Source organism: Gobio gobio (genome assembly GCF_949357685.1).
Source record: "Gobio gobio genome assembly, chromosome: 7".
NCBI lineage: Eukaryota > Metazoa > Chordata > Actinopteri > Cypriniformes > Gobionidae > Gobio > Gobio gobio.
The window spans coordinates 22037229-22055114 of NC_137103.1; the positions used below are offsets into that span (position 1 = coordinate 22037229).

A 17886-nucleotide genomic window follows, 5' to 3' on the forward strand; every position below is an offset into this window, starting at 1 on the left:
TGAGCATTAATGATGAACACCTGATGATAATGAGCAGAATCAATGAAGGAAAGAGAAACAATAAATACAACTGACTTCAGCCACAGCCTTAGATGAAATCAACTGAAGATAAAAGAATACATTACATCTCTGAAGATCTCAGCAGAGGAGGATTAAACAACTCCACAAACAGCATTACCAGCTTCACGCATTACTAACCAGACTGACTTTATTTCCGTCAGACATCTACAGAAGCTCTTATTGAGGTTTAGATGTTGATGATTTATTCATATATGCATTCACCTTTCTCTAAAAAAATATGATTGTGTTAGTAAGTACTCTGTGTATCCTTTAATTCTTTTTTACAACACTGGCAAAGATCGTTTACACTCATCTTCTCCTTCTACTTCTACCCGCGTGCGTGCAGTTGAGTTCTGTTGACAACTATATGCGTCGCTCAACATACGGCACTTACTCCATTGCTCCGATTGGTTGTAGGTCAATCCAATTGAGTACAGAGGCGTTTTCTTTCCTGGTTCAGTCGAAACACGCCCCATAATCACAGCCCAAATTGAGCAGTATCAGACTCATATTCTGACTAGAATCTTAGTATGACGACATCAGGCTACTAATGACTGGTAATTGACGTTGCAAAGTTATTTATAGTTGGTAGAATGTCTAAAGTGGACCATCAAAATAAAGTGTTACCCTAACTTCTATTGGGACATACTCAACCATTCAAAAGTGTTTATTTAAAAAAAAAAAAAAAATTAAGTCTATGCTCAATGCTGCATTTAAAAACAGTCATATTTTCAAATACCATTACTACTTAAAATAACTGATTTATTTGAAATAGAAACATTTTGTAACACTATAATTGTCTTTACAGTCACTTTTGATCAATTTAATGTGTCATTGCTGAGTAAATGTCACAGGAGGTAGTGTAGAAGTGAAGCTGATACAGATAAAGGAATCAGGACTTTAATTCACAAATCTCACGAGGAAACAGTCATTACGCACATTTTTAACATTTACGGAGACAGGACCAGACTGCAGGAACACAATGAGTATAAATACTAAAACGAATGACTAATGAGCTGATTAATGAGAAAACAGGTAAATGGGATAACTAATCAGACACACTGGGAAGTTGGGTCAAAAGGCAGGTACAGAGAAAACAGAACCAAAACACAGCATACATGTAACAGTAAACATATTAATTACTTAAAAAAATTCTTACTGACCCCAATGTAATATGCAATACATTACATCAACATTTTTATATTTCAATATAAAATTCAATAATATTAAATCTAAGGAATCTATATAAACTAAAAATATACATAAACTAAAATAAATCAAACTCTAGAATGAGTAACATCAAGGCCTATTTACAAGGCCTGTAAATAAACAAATAAATAAATCCAAATGTGTTACATCTAGGTTGTAAATACATTTTGAATTTTTTCTAATAATGTAAGGAAATCATGCAATAACAGTGTCGTACATAAAATGTGAGATAGCTAAATATTATATATAGAGTTAATAATAAAATGTTTGTAATATCAATTTTCAATCTGATTATGGTGAAATTGCTGTATTATTTAAATTGTTGGATACAGTCAAGCAGGAGAATGGCCTACTTTTCATACTAACATATTTAATAATGTTGACAACAAAAACATGCCATTTGTGCCTTACAAAAATTATTTAAAACAGTCCTGAAATGCCAAAGTGTGGCTTTTTGCTGGAAAGTGCCTATACTTTTTTTAATGAACTGACTGTTAAGAAGTAGGTCAGCACTATGTTAAACTGTTCAAAAACAGGCGGGATAGTGTGTGGGCATTCTACTTACAAAACATTCAGTTCCCTTGTAGAAAGGGATATATTTTTGTCAGATTGTCTGTGAATTGCTGGAAGAATGCCTCTCATTGGCACTGAAATTGCATTAGGGATGTCAGATCTAACATTATAGCCAGAGCTCGGCCTGTTCACATACGGAAATTACACTCCAGGGATGGCGGGCTTTTGTAGAAATGGCCAGAGTGGGTCAGGCCAGAGCCGATATTTGAGACCGAAAGCAATGATTCTCATGGTCCTCAGCACCCACATGCTGATTCAGTTAGGCCTTTCAGAGGGCTCACGGGTGGGGGCAGTGAGGTCTCAGGCCCGACCCCGGCAGCTGGTGCTAGTCCTCGCCAGGCCGGCTTCTCCAGATGTGCAGACATTTGGCTGCCTGCCTCACACGTGAGCGAGAGAACGGCTGCAATGATAGAGGGATGCGTGAATGGAAGAAATGGGTTCCCAGGGTCCAGTATCATGCTTAGACCAGCTGTCCATCTAGTGATATAGAGAGAGGCCTTTATTTGGGTCTTTACAGTAAAACAGGTCTGTTAAATTCTTGGCCTGATGCCTCTGTTTGAATGAACAGGCCCATCTCCATGATATCTGTAATCTTTCAGTATAGACCAAATCTGTATGCATGCCAACTACCTGTTTTATCTTCTTGGTAACATAGACATGTATATACTGTATGTAGAGAGAGAGAGGAAGAGGGAGAGAATTCTTGTGCATGGTTTTATTGTCATAATAATTTTCAGTGTTTATAACAGTTGGCTTGATTTATTATACACAATTTTCACCTTACAGTACATAAGATGTTTTAGTCATATTCAATCTTTGTGGTGCAAAGCAGCAAGCTCTGATTTATCCTAAAAACGCTGCTGACATACTACTCTTACAATTTCTGAAGTATGCAGTATATTAAAGGTTTAGTTCACCCCAAAATGAAAATTCTGTCATCAATTACTCACTCTCTTGTCATTCCAAACACATAAGACTTTCGTTTAGTTTCAAACATTTTAATGAAATCAATTGAAAGTCAATTCACCCAAAACTCCAACACTTCTTCACTTCTACTCGTTCATGAAGAGATTTTAAAATAAATCCATATGGATCAAGCAGTTTAATCCAAGTCTTCTGAAGAGACATGAACTCTTTATATAATGAACAGATTTAATTTAGGCTTTCATTCACATACTGTATAAACATTAATCAGCAAACATATATAAAGCACTTAAATTTGGTAAACGGAAGCTCAACCATACGCTTTGTTCTTGCAGAAGCTTAAACGTGCTGGTGTGACACGCAAGAATTAACCTTTTTGGTTCTGGTACGTCATTCTTAAGCTTCCATTTATCAAATTTAAGTGCTCTATGTACATTCACTGATCAATATTTATATGTAAATAAAGAGAGACAACAGTGCATGAGACAACAGCAATGTATAGAATACCAGGATGATCTACTACATTTGCTGAAATGTGAAGTATACAAAAGAGTATACTAAACAGGATAATGTATACAACAATGTACTTGACTTGACCTTCCCTTTCCATTTATTAAATGGAAGTACTATCTCTTTCTGAGACACAAAATTAGAGTAAAATGCAAATGTGGACCTCTATTCTGCACCTTTCAAGATTTATTAAGGGGAATTTAAAGCTGCAACCCTATCTTTAGCTTATATGAGACAACATTTGCTTACTTTTTACAGCCCAAATTCGTTTACATAACCCGTCTGAACGAACTGATTCAGAATGAATCAGACTTGCAAGCGGTACAAATGACAAAAAAACTGGGACTCACGTTTATATTAGGTGGCCTTAACTACTATGTACTAACATTTGAATTAATCATTTGAGACAATGCACTTATTGAGTACATACATGTGTTTACATTGTACTTACATTTTTTAAATTTGCTGCATGTAATTACATCTGTTATTAATTTCTGTAGTTACATCTATAATAACACTGTTGACCCTTCCCTTACACCTTAAACTTACCCGTACATTGTACTTATTTTTTATGTAAGTACATAATAGTTAAGGCCATCTAATATAAAGTGGGGCCAATAACTGTTTAGATTAATATGAAAAAAGAATGAATGAACTGATTCACTCGAATGAATCGCGCTGTCCAGATCTGCATATGTTTGTTTGTTGCACACGCAATACAATGTGAGTTTACAATCTACAGTGCTTTTTGGTTGCGTAACACACTAATCGTTGGAAAAAGTAGACTGTTACTGAAAAAGCTACACTGTTTTGAAAGCAGCTAAACTATTGTCAAGCTACTGAAATTGTAGGCAAGTTAGTGGCCTCAGGATTGTTAAGTTAGTTATTTCCCTACACTGCATGAATAAATAGTCCAAAGCTACTGCTTCCTTTTTGCTATTAAGACATGTTTCTGGATCAACACCTTTTGTTGTAAGCCTAAACTTGACATTAACTGTGAACCTATCCCTCGAATCTGATTGGTTGATTGAAATCCAGAACAAGGTTGTTCTACTTGGTCAAGTCACGTTCACCTTTAAATTGTGTTATGTGGTGTCTGTCTTTTTTTGCCAATGTATCACAAAAATATACATTAAGTGCAAATGTACATATTTAATATAGTACTGGTATTAATAAGTGGGAAGGAAAAGCAAGCAAAACGCGTTTTCTTTTTTAAGACAATAAAAGGGGGTTTTTGATTACTGGATTTACTACAATGAATGTGGCAAGGAGCAAGATTAATAATAATATAGTCTTTTTTTTATTGACCATGTTATATAAACCAAACAACACATTCTTAAACAACACTGAGAATCCTAAAAGCAAATTCTGGTCAATAAATAAATAAAAAAAGTGCAATTTCACTAGGGGCTCCACAAAAAGAGCTAATTATTATTTTTAAATATACCTTGGCTGGGTAAAATTTATGTAGACTGCATCTCTGTTCGTATGGTTGCTGCAGACCCACAGACTATTAGAGAGGCAGGTATTGCATAAATACCTCAAATTTTGATAAGCCTGTTATTTTGAGATAAATAATCACTGTAAAAGTGTCATTATAGACACTTTATAATTAAAAATTTTCAAAGTACGAAATGATGTGCAATTATATAAGCTATAATTTTATGTTATTTTTAAACCATTGGTACATTCTGCCAGCGCTAACTTACTGGTCCAGTGCCAACCACCCTTGTGTCACCCCTGATTCAGTCCAAAGCTCTTCTTGTCCTTCACAGGCACACTCCTTTAAGAACTGTTGCCAATGTCACGTGTTTACTGCCTCCTAGTGGATCAAAGTGGAACTTGACATTTTCTTTCTTGCAGGGAGGATGCTCTGGCTCTTCGTGTGGTGGATGTGACTGCAGTGGTGTTAAAGGGGCGAAGGTGAGTATGTTTCCTCTGCTTCCTGCACATCTCACCTGTTTTGCATATATATATATATATATATATATATATATATATATATATATATATATATATATATATATATATATATATATATATATATATATATATTATTTATTTTAGTTTTTTTCTGCCAGACATTGACAGCGTTCATAAAACCCAGGAGAAGAGTATGAATTAGAATAGGATTTGAGGGAAGGAGTGAGAGGGGAAAGATTAGAGTAGGAATCACGTGTTATACTAGTTATAAAAAAGGTGTATATATTGTTGCATATTGTAATACAGCATGAACTTTACACACCCAGTTAAAAAATCAGTAATCACTTGAGTGTGTGTGCCATTCATTATGGCTGAATCCGAAATCGCCCCCTAAACCCTTATTCACTATTCCCTATGTTAGTCCACTAACACAGTTCACTTGAAGGAGTAAATTAAAACGAGTGAGTGAATTCGGCCTATGTTTTTGATGTAGGGGAGCGCGGGGCACAACCTAATGCAGGGTTAGTTGTTACACACGGTTTAAAACTTTCCACACATGCCAGGATGACGAAACTTAGTGTATTTACTAGTTGCCATATCAACATTATTTAAATAAACAATTGCGCCAAAATGTAAAAAAACTGGAAGATATTACAGAACATTAATTTAACCATAGCAAAAGTAAATTTCTTACTCAAGTGTTATTTCAAATAAGACAAATCTGATATTATTTTAATCTTATATCTGTTATTTAACAGTTGTGATCGTTCTTTAATGCTGATCTAACCAGCAGAAGACACGAGCCGCGATTTAAATCCCAGTTGGGCAGATGGGGTGTGTTGTAACACTGCGTTACAATGAGCCCCTATTAGAAATATGCTGTTATATTCTATACTTTTATTAATTATTGTGAGAAACCATGAGAAAAGAGTGAATAAAGACTGAGAGTCAATGTTCAGAAATTATTCATTATTATTATGTTTTTAACTATGCTGTAAAGTTGCATTTAGCGATAGTAAAAAAAAAAAAATTTAATTATTAAAAAAATGCCATTATTTTATTTAAAAAAGTTAATAATTGATAGTTGACAAAATATTTTAGTTTGTCATGGATATTTTTTTTTTGTATCAGAAAACATGTTAAGCTGTCAAATGTTACATTGTGCCCCTCACATGTTACAATGTACCCCACCTATTTGGCATGTTGTCACATTTCACTTCCATTCTTTCGAGGTAAATCAAGAAAAAATGATACACTGTATTAATTAAACAAAACCACATAATTGTATTAGACATGTGTGAAATTAATGTGGGAAAAAATAAATACTCTGAACCCAAAGTGGATTTGCACAAATTGAGACAGTCAAAAAGCGTTAGGTTGTGCCCCGCTCTCCCCTAGTTCATAATGTCAGAGCACTAATCCTACAAAGAAGGATCTGTTGTGCCATCTAGTGGTGTGGTTCTGTTGACAGCATATACATATAAGGTCAGCAGTGAATGTGCATGAGCAATGAGATGCATTTGAAATGTACAAAGTGAAAAATTCTGTTCATAAAGAAAAGGTGACACTCATTTCCTTTAAACCATCACCTTTTGTTCTTCCTTATTAGGGTGAGGTTGGGCTCCCGGGTTTGATGGGCCTTGTTGGATTTCCTGGAATGCAAGGTCACGAGGGCCCCCCAGGGCCAATGGGACCAAAGGTAAAGTACAATACTGATTTTGAAGTCATTTTAAAAGACAATTTGCTATTTAAAAGTTCCCTTTAAAAAAAAATGTGTATGTGTAAGTGTGTATCCTACATTGTGCAGTGCTTTGGTTCTCAACTGGTTTTGCTTTAGGACCCCTGTTCGGACCTTAAAAAAGCGCCTAGTCAAGATTTCTTAATTGCCTAAAATGACTTCAATTGGTTGATTATACACAATGCTTTCATGCTATTGGACAAACTACTTTTCTATCATTACCTTCACTCTCAGAAAAAAGGTACAGTGGAGGTTCAATTTTGTTCCTAGGGGAACAAAGCATATAACTGTACCTTTAAAGGTACACAAATGGTCCTTAGGGTACAATTATACCATTGTTTCCTCTACTTAGAGCAGGGGCAAATTCAGTCCTACAGAGCCGCTGTCCTGCAGAGTTTGGCTCCAACCCTAAAAGACATCTATAGAAGCTCTTATTGAGAATTAACAGAGGTTAAGATGTTGATGTTTTATAAAAAAAAAAAAAATAATCACCATTATGGTGATCAGTGTTTCATTTAGTTGGGCAGTTTGACTCTTGGCTTATTCTGTGAGATTGTATAATCTGTTCAAATCAAAAGAGGCCACAAACAAAACCTGTCATGAAGAAAAATGTTGGACTAAATTCATCACTGGCTAAAAATGTTAATAAATAATATTCACCAAAAATACTTTCTTGCCACAGATCAGACATTCTGAATTTTGATTTTTAAATAAATTTTAAGGGGGTAAAGTTTAGATGCACACAGATATCAAGAATCAGCATATGAATCACAACAGTGGTGACATACTTGCCATGAGTTTTATATTGTGGTGGCTTAGTAGGGTTGGAGCTAAACTCTGCTGGACATCAGCTCTCTAGGACCGAACTTGCCTAGCCCTGACTTAAGGCCTTTGCACACTGAGTCCGAAATTTTCGCATGTGTTTTTTCGTATTCGTGATCCGAAAAATTCATCACGCACAGAGACCTTGCACACTGAGTCCGATGCGTATTAATGAATGCGTTACGGAAAAAAACGCAAAACAACACAAAATGCCGTCTTCCACCTCCTTATCAAGGAGCTGCGGATTATCCAGAACGATTCAAAGTTGAATGTCAGTGGCTCCGTTTGATGCTTTGCTAGCGATACTGGAGCCACATATTAAAAAGAAGACCACCAATTTCCAATCCTGAACAGAGGATCCGCACGCGCACACACACACACACACACACACACACACACACACACACACACACACACACACACACACACACACACACACACACACACACACACACACACACACACACACACACACACACACACACACACACACACACACACACACACACACACACACACACACACACACGGTTTACAGGGAGTTGGTGTGCTATAATTATAGCTGTGATATTGTAGTATTTTTGATACAATAATATTTGTATATTTAATTGTAGGTATCTGAGGAGCACTGGCGATTCATTCACCACCATTGCCAGCAGTTTTAGGTTGGGCATCAGCACTGTAGATGGGAAAACAGATGCGAAAAACGCAGAAAATCGAACCTGTTCCGATTTTTTTTTTTTGACGGACGAAAGTTTCGGAGGTAGTGTGCAAGCGTGATTGACATAACGTGAGGTCGAATTTATTTTTTGACGTGTGAAAATTTCGCATGCGAATTTCGGACTCAGTGTGCAAAGGCCTTTAGAGGTACAAAAATGTAACCTTAAGGGTACCACCCCAGTGACGGCCACTTGTACCTTAAAAGGTACAATTTTGTACTCTTTTTTTTAGTGTTTAGCAAGCGTAATGGCAGATCTACATATCACATACACCCATATTTACTACAGCAATCCCACTTGGAAGATGAGCTGTGTGGTGTCACATCTCAGAATTTGCCCCATTCACTAATATTTAAAGGGCTAGTTCACCCAAAAATGAAATTATCATTTTTTTTATCATTCATTCCTCACCCTAATGTCGTTCCAAACCCATAAGACCTTTGTTTAACTGTAACGCAAATTAAGATATTTTTGATGAAATCCTGGAGCTCTCTGACCCCTCCATATAGACAGCAATTTAATTACCACTTTCAAGGCCCAGAGAGGTAGTAAAGACCTTGTTAAAATCGTCCATGTGATTCCAATGTCCAAAATAACTTTATTCAACAATTTCTTCTAGCCTGTGTCATGTGTCGTCACGTGAACAGCGTCGGCCAATGGTAAACTGGCGTTCTGGAAGCACTGCACATGTTATGTCAACAGCCTAAGAGTCTGACACAGGAAATTGTTGAATAAAGTTGTAAATTTGTTAGTTTTTTTGCGCACAAAAAGTATTCTCGTCACTTCATAAAATTAAGATTGAACCACTGTAGTCACATGGATGATTTAACAATCTCTTTACTGTCACGTATAAAGCAGGGATGAGGAGAAATGAGAATCCAAACGCAGCAACATTTATTTAAAAAAAACACACAAAACAAGATAATCCAGAGCTGAGACAGGAACATAATCCAGACCAGGGAAAACCACGAATGCAACATCTTAGCAAGCACTAGCAAGAACAACGACCAACAAACAACTACTGAAGCACTGGGGGTATATATACACAAAAGGAAATAAGGACTGAATCCGAAATCACCCCCTAAACCCTCATTCACTGTTCCCTACGTTAGTCCACTAATATAGTTCACTTGAATGTGTGAATGAAAACGAGTGCGTGAAGTCGGACAGCCGTTGATTGTACTTTGGCTGTACACTCGTTATTGCGGTGCAATGTGGAATTGAATGAGTGCACTCAATAACGTCAACTATGGTTTTGGACAGGTTTCGCTTAGAAGCCAATTACCTTCGAGGAGTCTAACAGCGCCCAATGGCAGTGCCAATGCCATGGGCATGCGGAATTTGCATGCGTAACTCTGCCCCACAGCGTAGGTATATAAGAAAGTACGCTGGCAACATCGAATTATGTATCTGCTGCGGAGCCAAGACTGAACTCCGGCTGTTCCAGCAGCACAGCGGAAGTGGCAAAGGGACGTTACGTCTCCGTTCCCTCCTCAGGGAATGAGGGTTACATATGTAACCGAGACGTTCCCTTTCGTTCAGTCACTACGACGTAACGTTAGTGACTAACGAATGGGGGTCCCATTACAGTGCAGTAACAGTACAGTACAGTGCGCCACTCGGCTGTTTTCCAGTGCCCTGCGTAAGTGCGTGTACCCTGTCGTAAGACTAGTACAGACGAAGGACTCCCACTTAACACAGGAATACCAAGGTACACTGGGAAGCATATTCCAGTGGAGATATGCCAAAATGCCTACCCGTAGGGAGGACTTAGAGAGTACACATATGACCCGCTAAGGGCTGCATATGGGAAACTCTGGGGTACCAGCCAGATGGTGGATTTTTAACCCCAGGAGTGGCAGGAACTTGCGAAGGGAAAGACACCTGCTCACTGAGGAGGCTTCCGGTGGAAATACACGTGTGGGGGTCGCCGGAGGGGAACCGTGCACACGGGGCACCTGGCCGAACACGAGGGTCTGGGCTCGAGAGGGCAGACTGAACTGGCATCGGCATAGATGGTGCTGGAGGGACTCAGGGCTCTCGGGAGCTCACCTGAGGAAAATATCGCACGTATCCAGTCCGTGGAGTGGAATGGCGAGCAAGCGAAGACACCTGAGCCTACTCCATTACCGGCCACTAGTAGAGGCGAGTACATAGTCGGACACAGGCTCCACTCGGAGATTGTAGAATCTGGCGAATGTGTTAGGTGTCGCCCAGCCTGCAGCTCTGCAGATGTCTGCTAGCGAGGCGCCATGCGCTAGAGCCCAAGAGGAGGCCATAATCCGAGTGGAGTGAGCCCTAACCCCAAGGGGACATGGTCGACCTTGCTGCTGGTAAGCCAAAACAATGGTGTCCACTAACCAGTGAGACAACCTCTGTTTCGAGAGAGCTCTTCCCTTCCACTCTCCCCCATAACAGACAAAGAGCTGGTCTGAGGTCCTGAAACACTGCGTCCTGTCTACGTAAGCGCGGAGAGCGCATACTGGACAGAGCAATGCCAAGGCTGGGTCTGCCCCCTCCGTGGGCAGCGCTTGCAGGTTCACCACCTGGTCTCTGAACGGAGTGGTGGGAACCTTGGGCACATATCCGGGCCGGGGTCTCAGGATCACGTGAGAGTTAGCCGGCCCGAACTCCAGGCACACTTCGTCAACCGAAAATGCCCGCAGGTCCCCTACCCTCTTGATGGAGGCCAATGCAGTCAGGAGCGCTGTCTTCATAGACAATAACTTAATATCGACTGACCGCAAAGGCTCAAATGGAGACCTCTGCAGAGCATTTAAAACTACTGAGAGGTCCCAAGAGGGTACGAGGGGAGAGCGAGGAGGATGTACTCTCCTGGCTCCCCTCAGGAACCTGATGACCAGGTCGTGCTGACTTACCTTTTTGTCCCCCAAGAGATCATGGTGGGCAGATATTGCGGCCACATAAACTTTAAGGGTGGAGGGAGACAGCCTTCGCTCCAACCCTTCTTGGAGGAACGAGAGCACGGACCCGATCAGGCATTTCCAGGGGTCTTCTTGGCGGGAAGAACACCAGGTGACAAAGAGGTTCCACTTCAACGCATAGGCATGCCTAGTGGACTCTGCCCTAGCGGAAGTGATGGTAGCACCACCATAGGTGGTAGGGTACTCAAACCTGCCGTGTCCCGTCCAGGAGCCACACGTGGAGGTTCCAGAGTTTGGGACACGGGTGCCAGAGGGTTGCCTGTCTCTGAGTGAGAAGGTCTTTCCTCAGAGGGATAGGCCAGGGAGGGGCTGTCGCAAGGAGTTAGAGTTCTGAGAACCAGGTCTGGCCATGCCAATATGGGGCGACCAACATGACTTGCTCCTTGTCCTCCCTGATCTTGCACAGTACTCGTGCGAGAAGGCTCACTGGGGGGAACACATACTTCCGTAGGCCCCGCGGCCAGCTGTGTGCCAGTGCATCCGTGTCGAGCGTGCCCTCGGTCAGGGAATAGAACAGGCTGCAATGGGAAGAGTCGCGGGAGGCAAACAGATCTACCTGTGCGTCGCCGAAATGTTCCCAAATCAGCTGGACCGTCTGGGGATGAAGTCTCTACTCTCCAGGAAGTGGCTGAGACCGTGAGAGCGTGTCGGCTGCACGGTTCAATTCTCCCGGGATATGGACAGCACGAAGGGACCTCAGGTGCTTCTGACTCTATAGAACGAGATGGCGGGCGAGTTGAGACAAACGGCGGGAGCGTAGACCGCCCTGCTGGTTGATGTACGCTACTGTGGCCGTGTTGTCTGACCGGACTAGTACGTGTTGACCCTTCAGCAACACTCGGAAGTGGTGCAGGGCGAAACGTACTGCCAGCAACTCGAGACAATTGACATGCAGGAGGCGCTGGGGTCCTGTCCAGGAGCCCGCGGCTGCTTGTCCATTGCACATGGCACCCCAGCCCGTGGCGGAGGCATCCGTTGACACAACAACATGCCTGGAAACTTGTTCTAAGGGCACACCAGCCCGTAGAAAACTGAGGTTCGACCACGGGGTGAGCGTCTGAAGGCAGGCCCAAGTTACTAGGACCCGGAGCGTGCCAGACCGCCATGCCCATCTCGGGACTCTATCGCGAAGCCAGTGCTGAAGCGGTCTTATATGTAGCAATCCGAGCGGGGTCACCGCGGCTGCAGATGCCATATGCCCCAGGAGCCTCTGAAACTGTTTCAGTGGAACCGCACTCTTGCTCTTGATTTGACGGAGGCAAGTCAGCAGAGACTGCGCATGCTCGCTTGTAAGCTGCGCGCACATGGCGACAGAGTCGATATCCATACCGAGAAAAGAGATACTCTGCACGGGGCAAAGTTTGCTCTTCTCCCAGTTGACCTGAAGGCCCAGACGGGCTAAGTGCTGGAGCACTAGGTCTCTGTGTTCGCAAACCTGCACTCTAGAGTGACTCATTATGAGCCAGTCGTCGAGGTAGTTCAGGATGCGAACCCCGCGCTGCCGGAGAGGCGCAAGGGCTGCCTCGACAATCTTCGTGAAGAAGCGAGGGGACAGAGCTAGCCGAATGGGAGGACCGCGTACTGATATGCCCGCCCCTTGAAAGCAGGGACAGTGGGGACAGTCCCGGAAGCTGAAGCCAGGCTCCCAAGAACTGCACCAGCGGGGTCATTTGGACCACAGACGTACCCAGGGTGGGGCAGCAAGGCAGCGTTACCGGCCCGGACGTGGGAGGCGTAGTATCCCGGTGTGTGGGGGCGCGGTTAACGGCTGCGTCCTGACAGAGGAGACCAGGGAAGGACGCACGTTCCACTGGGGTCTGCTCTGAGAGGAGGCTGGTGACAGAGTGGGACGAGAGTTGCGTGCCCCGGGGGCAGCGCGCACTGCTGTCACCAGTCTTTGGGGGCTCAGGGATGGGATTGTTAATTCTTTCTTTAACCACATTAGGGTGCTGCTGACCCGGGGGCCAGCAGCTGAACAAAAGATTCTCCCCCGGCCCTCCACCGGGGGAAGGAGTGGCCCTGCTGCCATCTCCTCGAAAGAATTTCCCATCCCTGAGCCATCCGCATCAGGAGCGCCGCTTGGCCTGGCATTTAGCGGGGCGCGGGGCGGCCTATTCGGACTGGGGCGCCTTCCTACGGCGTCCTCCGCGACCCGGCCCGGGTGAAGGCTGCTGCTGGGGCTGGGCGGGAGGGGCGGGAGCCTTAGGAGGGCGCCCTCGCCGGCGAGCAGGCTGAGGCTACTGTGCCGGCGGCTGGGTGGAGGCAGCAGCTGGCCGCCGGGGCAGTATATGTTTGATGGCCTCAGTCTGCTTCTGGGTGGTTGAAAACTGTTGGGCGAAGCTTTCAACCTCGCCGCCAAAGAGGCCAGTCTGGGATATGGGGGCATCGAGGAAGCGTGTTCGCTCGCTGTCCTGCATATCAGCCAGGTTTAGCCACAGATGTCGCTCCTGGACCACAGCTGTGGACATCACCTGACCCAGGGAGCGTGCGGTCACCTTCGTCGCCCGGAGAGTGAGGTCGGTGGCGGCACGCAGCTCGTCCACGAGCCCTGGATCAGCTCCACCCTCGTGCATGTCCCTGAGCATCCTGGCCTGGTAGACCTGAAGGATGGCCATGGCATTCAAAGAGGCAGCAGCCTGCCGCGCAGCTCTGTAAGTTTTCGCCACCAAGGTTGATGTGAAACGACAGGCTTTGGAGGGGTGCTTAGGATCACCACGCCAGGTCGAAGCGCTCTGAGGACACAGTTGCATCACAACAGAATGTTCGACTGGGGGGACCCCAGTGTACCCGTTGGCCGTGGCCCCATCGAGAGTGGAGAAGGCGGAAGAAGTCGCCAACGGTTGCGGGAAGACAACGTGGACTTCCAGAACCGCACAACCTCTTCATGCAGCTCGGGGAAGAAAGGTATTGGGGGCGGGGACTGACGGGTGTCAGCGCGCGGCGCCCCCAAAAACCAATCATCCAGCCGCGAGCATTCAGGACAGGGCGGAGGGTTCCACTCTATCCCAAGACTCGTGGCTGCCCAAGACAGCATGGCTGTCAGCCCCGGGTCCGACTCGGGCAATGCTGGCGCGCCCGAAGGCGGCAGCACAGCCGAGTCATCATCCTCGGAGGACTCTAGCCGACCTTATGATGCGGCGACCAACATTGCATCATCCTCCGGAGCGCCAAACGAGATGCGCGGGGGGGGGGGGGGGGTGCCGGGCCCGTGATCTCCGCCTGAACGTTCACGGGTTGCGGTGCGCTAGAGGGGGGTGTGGCCCGAGGCATGAGCGTCGGGGCTTTGTTCCACACCGTCACCCTCAGGTCACCCTGGCCACCAGCCAAAGTACCGCCTCTCGTGGAGACGGTACATTGGGGTGTGGCAGAGGGGACTCTCACTTCTTTACGAAGATCATTGAGTCTCGACTGCAGCACCGCGATGGTCATGTTCCCGCATTGGGAACATGACGCATCCACAAACGCTGCCTGAGCATGCCGAAAGCCCAAGCATACCAGGCAGTGATTGTGCCCATCGGAAGGTGATAACAACCGGCGGCACCCAGAAGTACACGGGCGAGACATCCTGAAAAGGACGTGCCACGTGTAAGCTCTTTTATGAGAGGTAAGCCTTGCAGTGACGCCAAAGAGCCCAGGGAACAAACACCAGCTGTCTAGCAGACCGCTGCGCAGATCAGCAGGCAGGAAGTATGCGCTCGCTGGAACACGCTGTCAACACTAACACTGGAAAGCTGCTCGTCTCGAAGGCTGACAAAGAATCAGTTAGCAGGCTTGAAGGAGTGAAGAGATACTCTTGGCTCCAAAGCAGAAACATAATGCGATGTTGCCAGCGTACTTCCTTATATACCCACGCTGTGGGGCGGAGTTACGCATGCAAATTCCGCATGCCCATGGCATTGGCACTGCCATTGGGCGCTGTTAGACTCCTCGAAGGTAATTGGAAGGTAAAAAAAACCCATTCGTTAGTCACTAACGTTACGTCGTAGTGACTGAACGAAAGAGAACTACAAAACATGACACAAGACAGGAAATCACAACAGTCCTCACACAAGACAGGGACACAGGCTAGGATCATGACAACTACCTTTCTGGCCCTTGAAAGTGGTAATTAAATTGCTGTCTATGGATGGGTCAGAGAGCTCTCAGATTTCATTAAAAATATCCTAATTTTTGTTCCAAAGATGAACGAAGGTCTTACAGGTTTGGAATGACGTGAGGGTGAGTAATTAATGACAGAATTTTCATTTTTGGATGAACTAACCATTTAAATGCCTAAAAAGTACAGCAGAATAGCTCCATCTACATACCCGGATGAAAATGTAAATTTCACCAAAAATCCCTTGTTCTTATCCTGTTCACCTGCAAAGTGTGTCAGTGGCAAATAAAGGTGCAAACCATTTAGAAGCACACATTACAGCAAAGCACAAAACCTGAGCCAAAGGAGTTTACAAGCTAAATGAAACACTTTACAACAAGGCTCATTAATATTAGTAAATGCATTATGAATCATTGTTAATGAACTAACAATGAACAATTATTATTCTATACATTTATAAGTTAATGTTAATTTCTGAATATATTGATAATATATTAATATATAATTAATTAATATGTAACAGTATATTTATACCCTGATTAACACATTAAAAAGTGTTAGTCATTTTATTTTTTACCATTAAAATGTCCTCATTGTTGAAAAGCACAATAAAGTCACCCTAGGTTTTACAAATGGCAACCAACACTCTATATATATTATCAAAAATAATATAACTATGCACAATAAAAAAATTGCAGTGTTCTTTTTACATGTTTTAATGTTTTCTTCCAGGGAGATACAGGGGAGCCAGGAGCTCCAGGAATGAAAGGAAGCAGAGTAAGTGTCTGCACATATCTTATAAAAATATAGTCATCATTTTTTGTAAGACTAATGTAAAAATATTACAAAAAGTTAATGTTACATAATAGCAGCACTGCAAAATGTACTTTTACAGTTTTATACCATATAAATGTTTATTTTGTAGGGCCCATCTGGTGTGGCAGGTTTCCCAGGACGTCCAGGTATTCCAGTAAGTTGAACTGAGAGTCTTTTTTGGAGAAAATGGATTATCATGAATGAATATCATGAATTTGGGAAAACACAAAACAATATTTCTGCATCTCTGTATGTTACTGCTATTGTTTTGATATTCTACAGGGTTTTCCAGGTCTAGAAGGTGCACCTGGACCTCAAGGAATTCCAGGCTGCAATGGAACAAAGGTACAAAATGTTTGTTGTGTTTTTTTTTAATGTAAAGTCAATTGGGATAAGCCATCACAGTGTCTTCAATTAATCTCAAAATCCTTAGTGTGATTAAATAGAGGATTTATTATGTGTTTTGCAGGGGGAGCGTGGTTTTGACGGAATTCCAGGTCTTACAGGACTGCAGGGACCACCAGTATGAGTAGTTTTTATGTCATGTCATATATGTCAAATTTATATCAGTGCTTAATATACTGTGCCATTAGATAAAAATGTACATCTTGTATTAGGTGTTATAACTCATTGTATGATGTCAATCCAGTCCAACAACAGATTCCTGACTTAATAAATATCTTTCTGAATCTTCCTCAGGGTATTCCAGGTTTGGATGGAGCAAAGGTATGGAACCCATTCTAACTTAGTTCTACATAATAAAGCAATAAGGTCATATGGTACAGAGATTTGTTCTTAAAGGGGGTAATTCACAGGTGTCGAGAAATCGGTACTGCATAGAGAAAACAGTTCCCTTTTGAAAAAAACTTCAACACCCATAATGCACTTTTTAATTTTGGCACTGCCCCTTTGTCAAACAGACTGTCCCTGTGTGAGAATATATATATATTTATTACTACTGACATTGTAACTATATAAAGCTAGTTGAAAATCTGCAATCTTACCCTTTAAGCACAACATAGCACAGGAAGACTGCCTAAAGCAACCCTAACCATGGCACAATCACTATTACGCACAGCCTCGAGTGCCTAGTTGTTTTCATAAAATGGTGGGAATCACCATATGATAGTACTGTTCAGTAAATTGTATTTTAATAAACAATTCTTCTGTCAAGCAATATACAGTAGTTCATTAGCTTTTGGCGTGGGTCTTGATGCACTCATTTTTCATTCTCATAGGGAGATCCAGGTGGTGTTATTGGAGTACCCATCCCTCAAAAAGGTGACAGGGGTTTGCCAGGACCTCCCGGTTCACCAGTAAGGATTTTCTATTGAAATGCCCCTTTTTGAGTTCATGTAGAAAATGTGCATTTACCATTCATATATTCTTGCCTGTTGTATGCTTTAACATGTTTCATAATTTATCTGATTCTCTTTTAATTTATTAGGGGCAAAAAGGAAATCCTGGACAACAAGGGCCATATGGCCCACCTGGACCAATTGGACCTCCTGTGAGTCTAAAATTAAAATCTCTAAAACAAATGAAAGCCAA

At 43.0% G+C, this 17886-nt stretch overlaps 1 protein-coding gene across 1 annotated transcript in view; it reads left to right on the plus strand.

Annotated features, from left to right (window-relative positions):
• The window catches only part of col4a1 (collagen, type IV, alpha 1), an 89935-nt gene that overhangs the window by 41229 nt on the left and 30820 nt on the right, over nt 1-17886 (plus strand). Inside the window, exons 2-10 of the mRNA XM_079821023.1 lie at nt 5140-5199; nt 6809-6898; nt 16252-16296; nt 16445-16489; nt 16618-16680; nt 16805-16858; nt 17035-17061; nt 17574-17651; nt 17783-17845. Coding sequence (XP_079677149.1) covers nt 5140-5199; nt 6809-6898; nt 16252-16296; nt 16445-16489; nt 16618-16680; nt 16805-16858; nt 17035-17061; nt 17574-17651; nt 17783-17845 — 525 coding nt within the window. The remainder of the gene's footprint in view (nt 1-5139; nt 5200-6808; nt 6899-16251; nt 16297-16444; nt 16490-16617; nt 16681-16804; nt 16859-17034; nt 17062-17573; nt 17652-17782; nt 17846-17886) is intronic.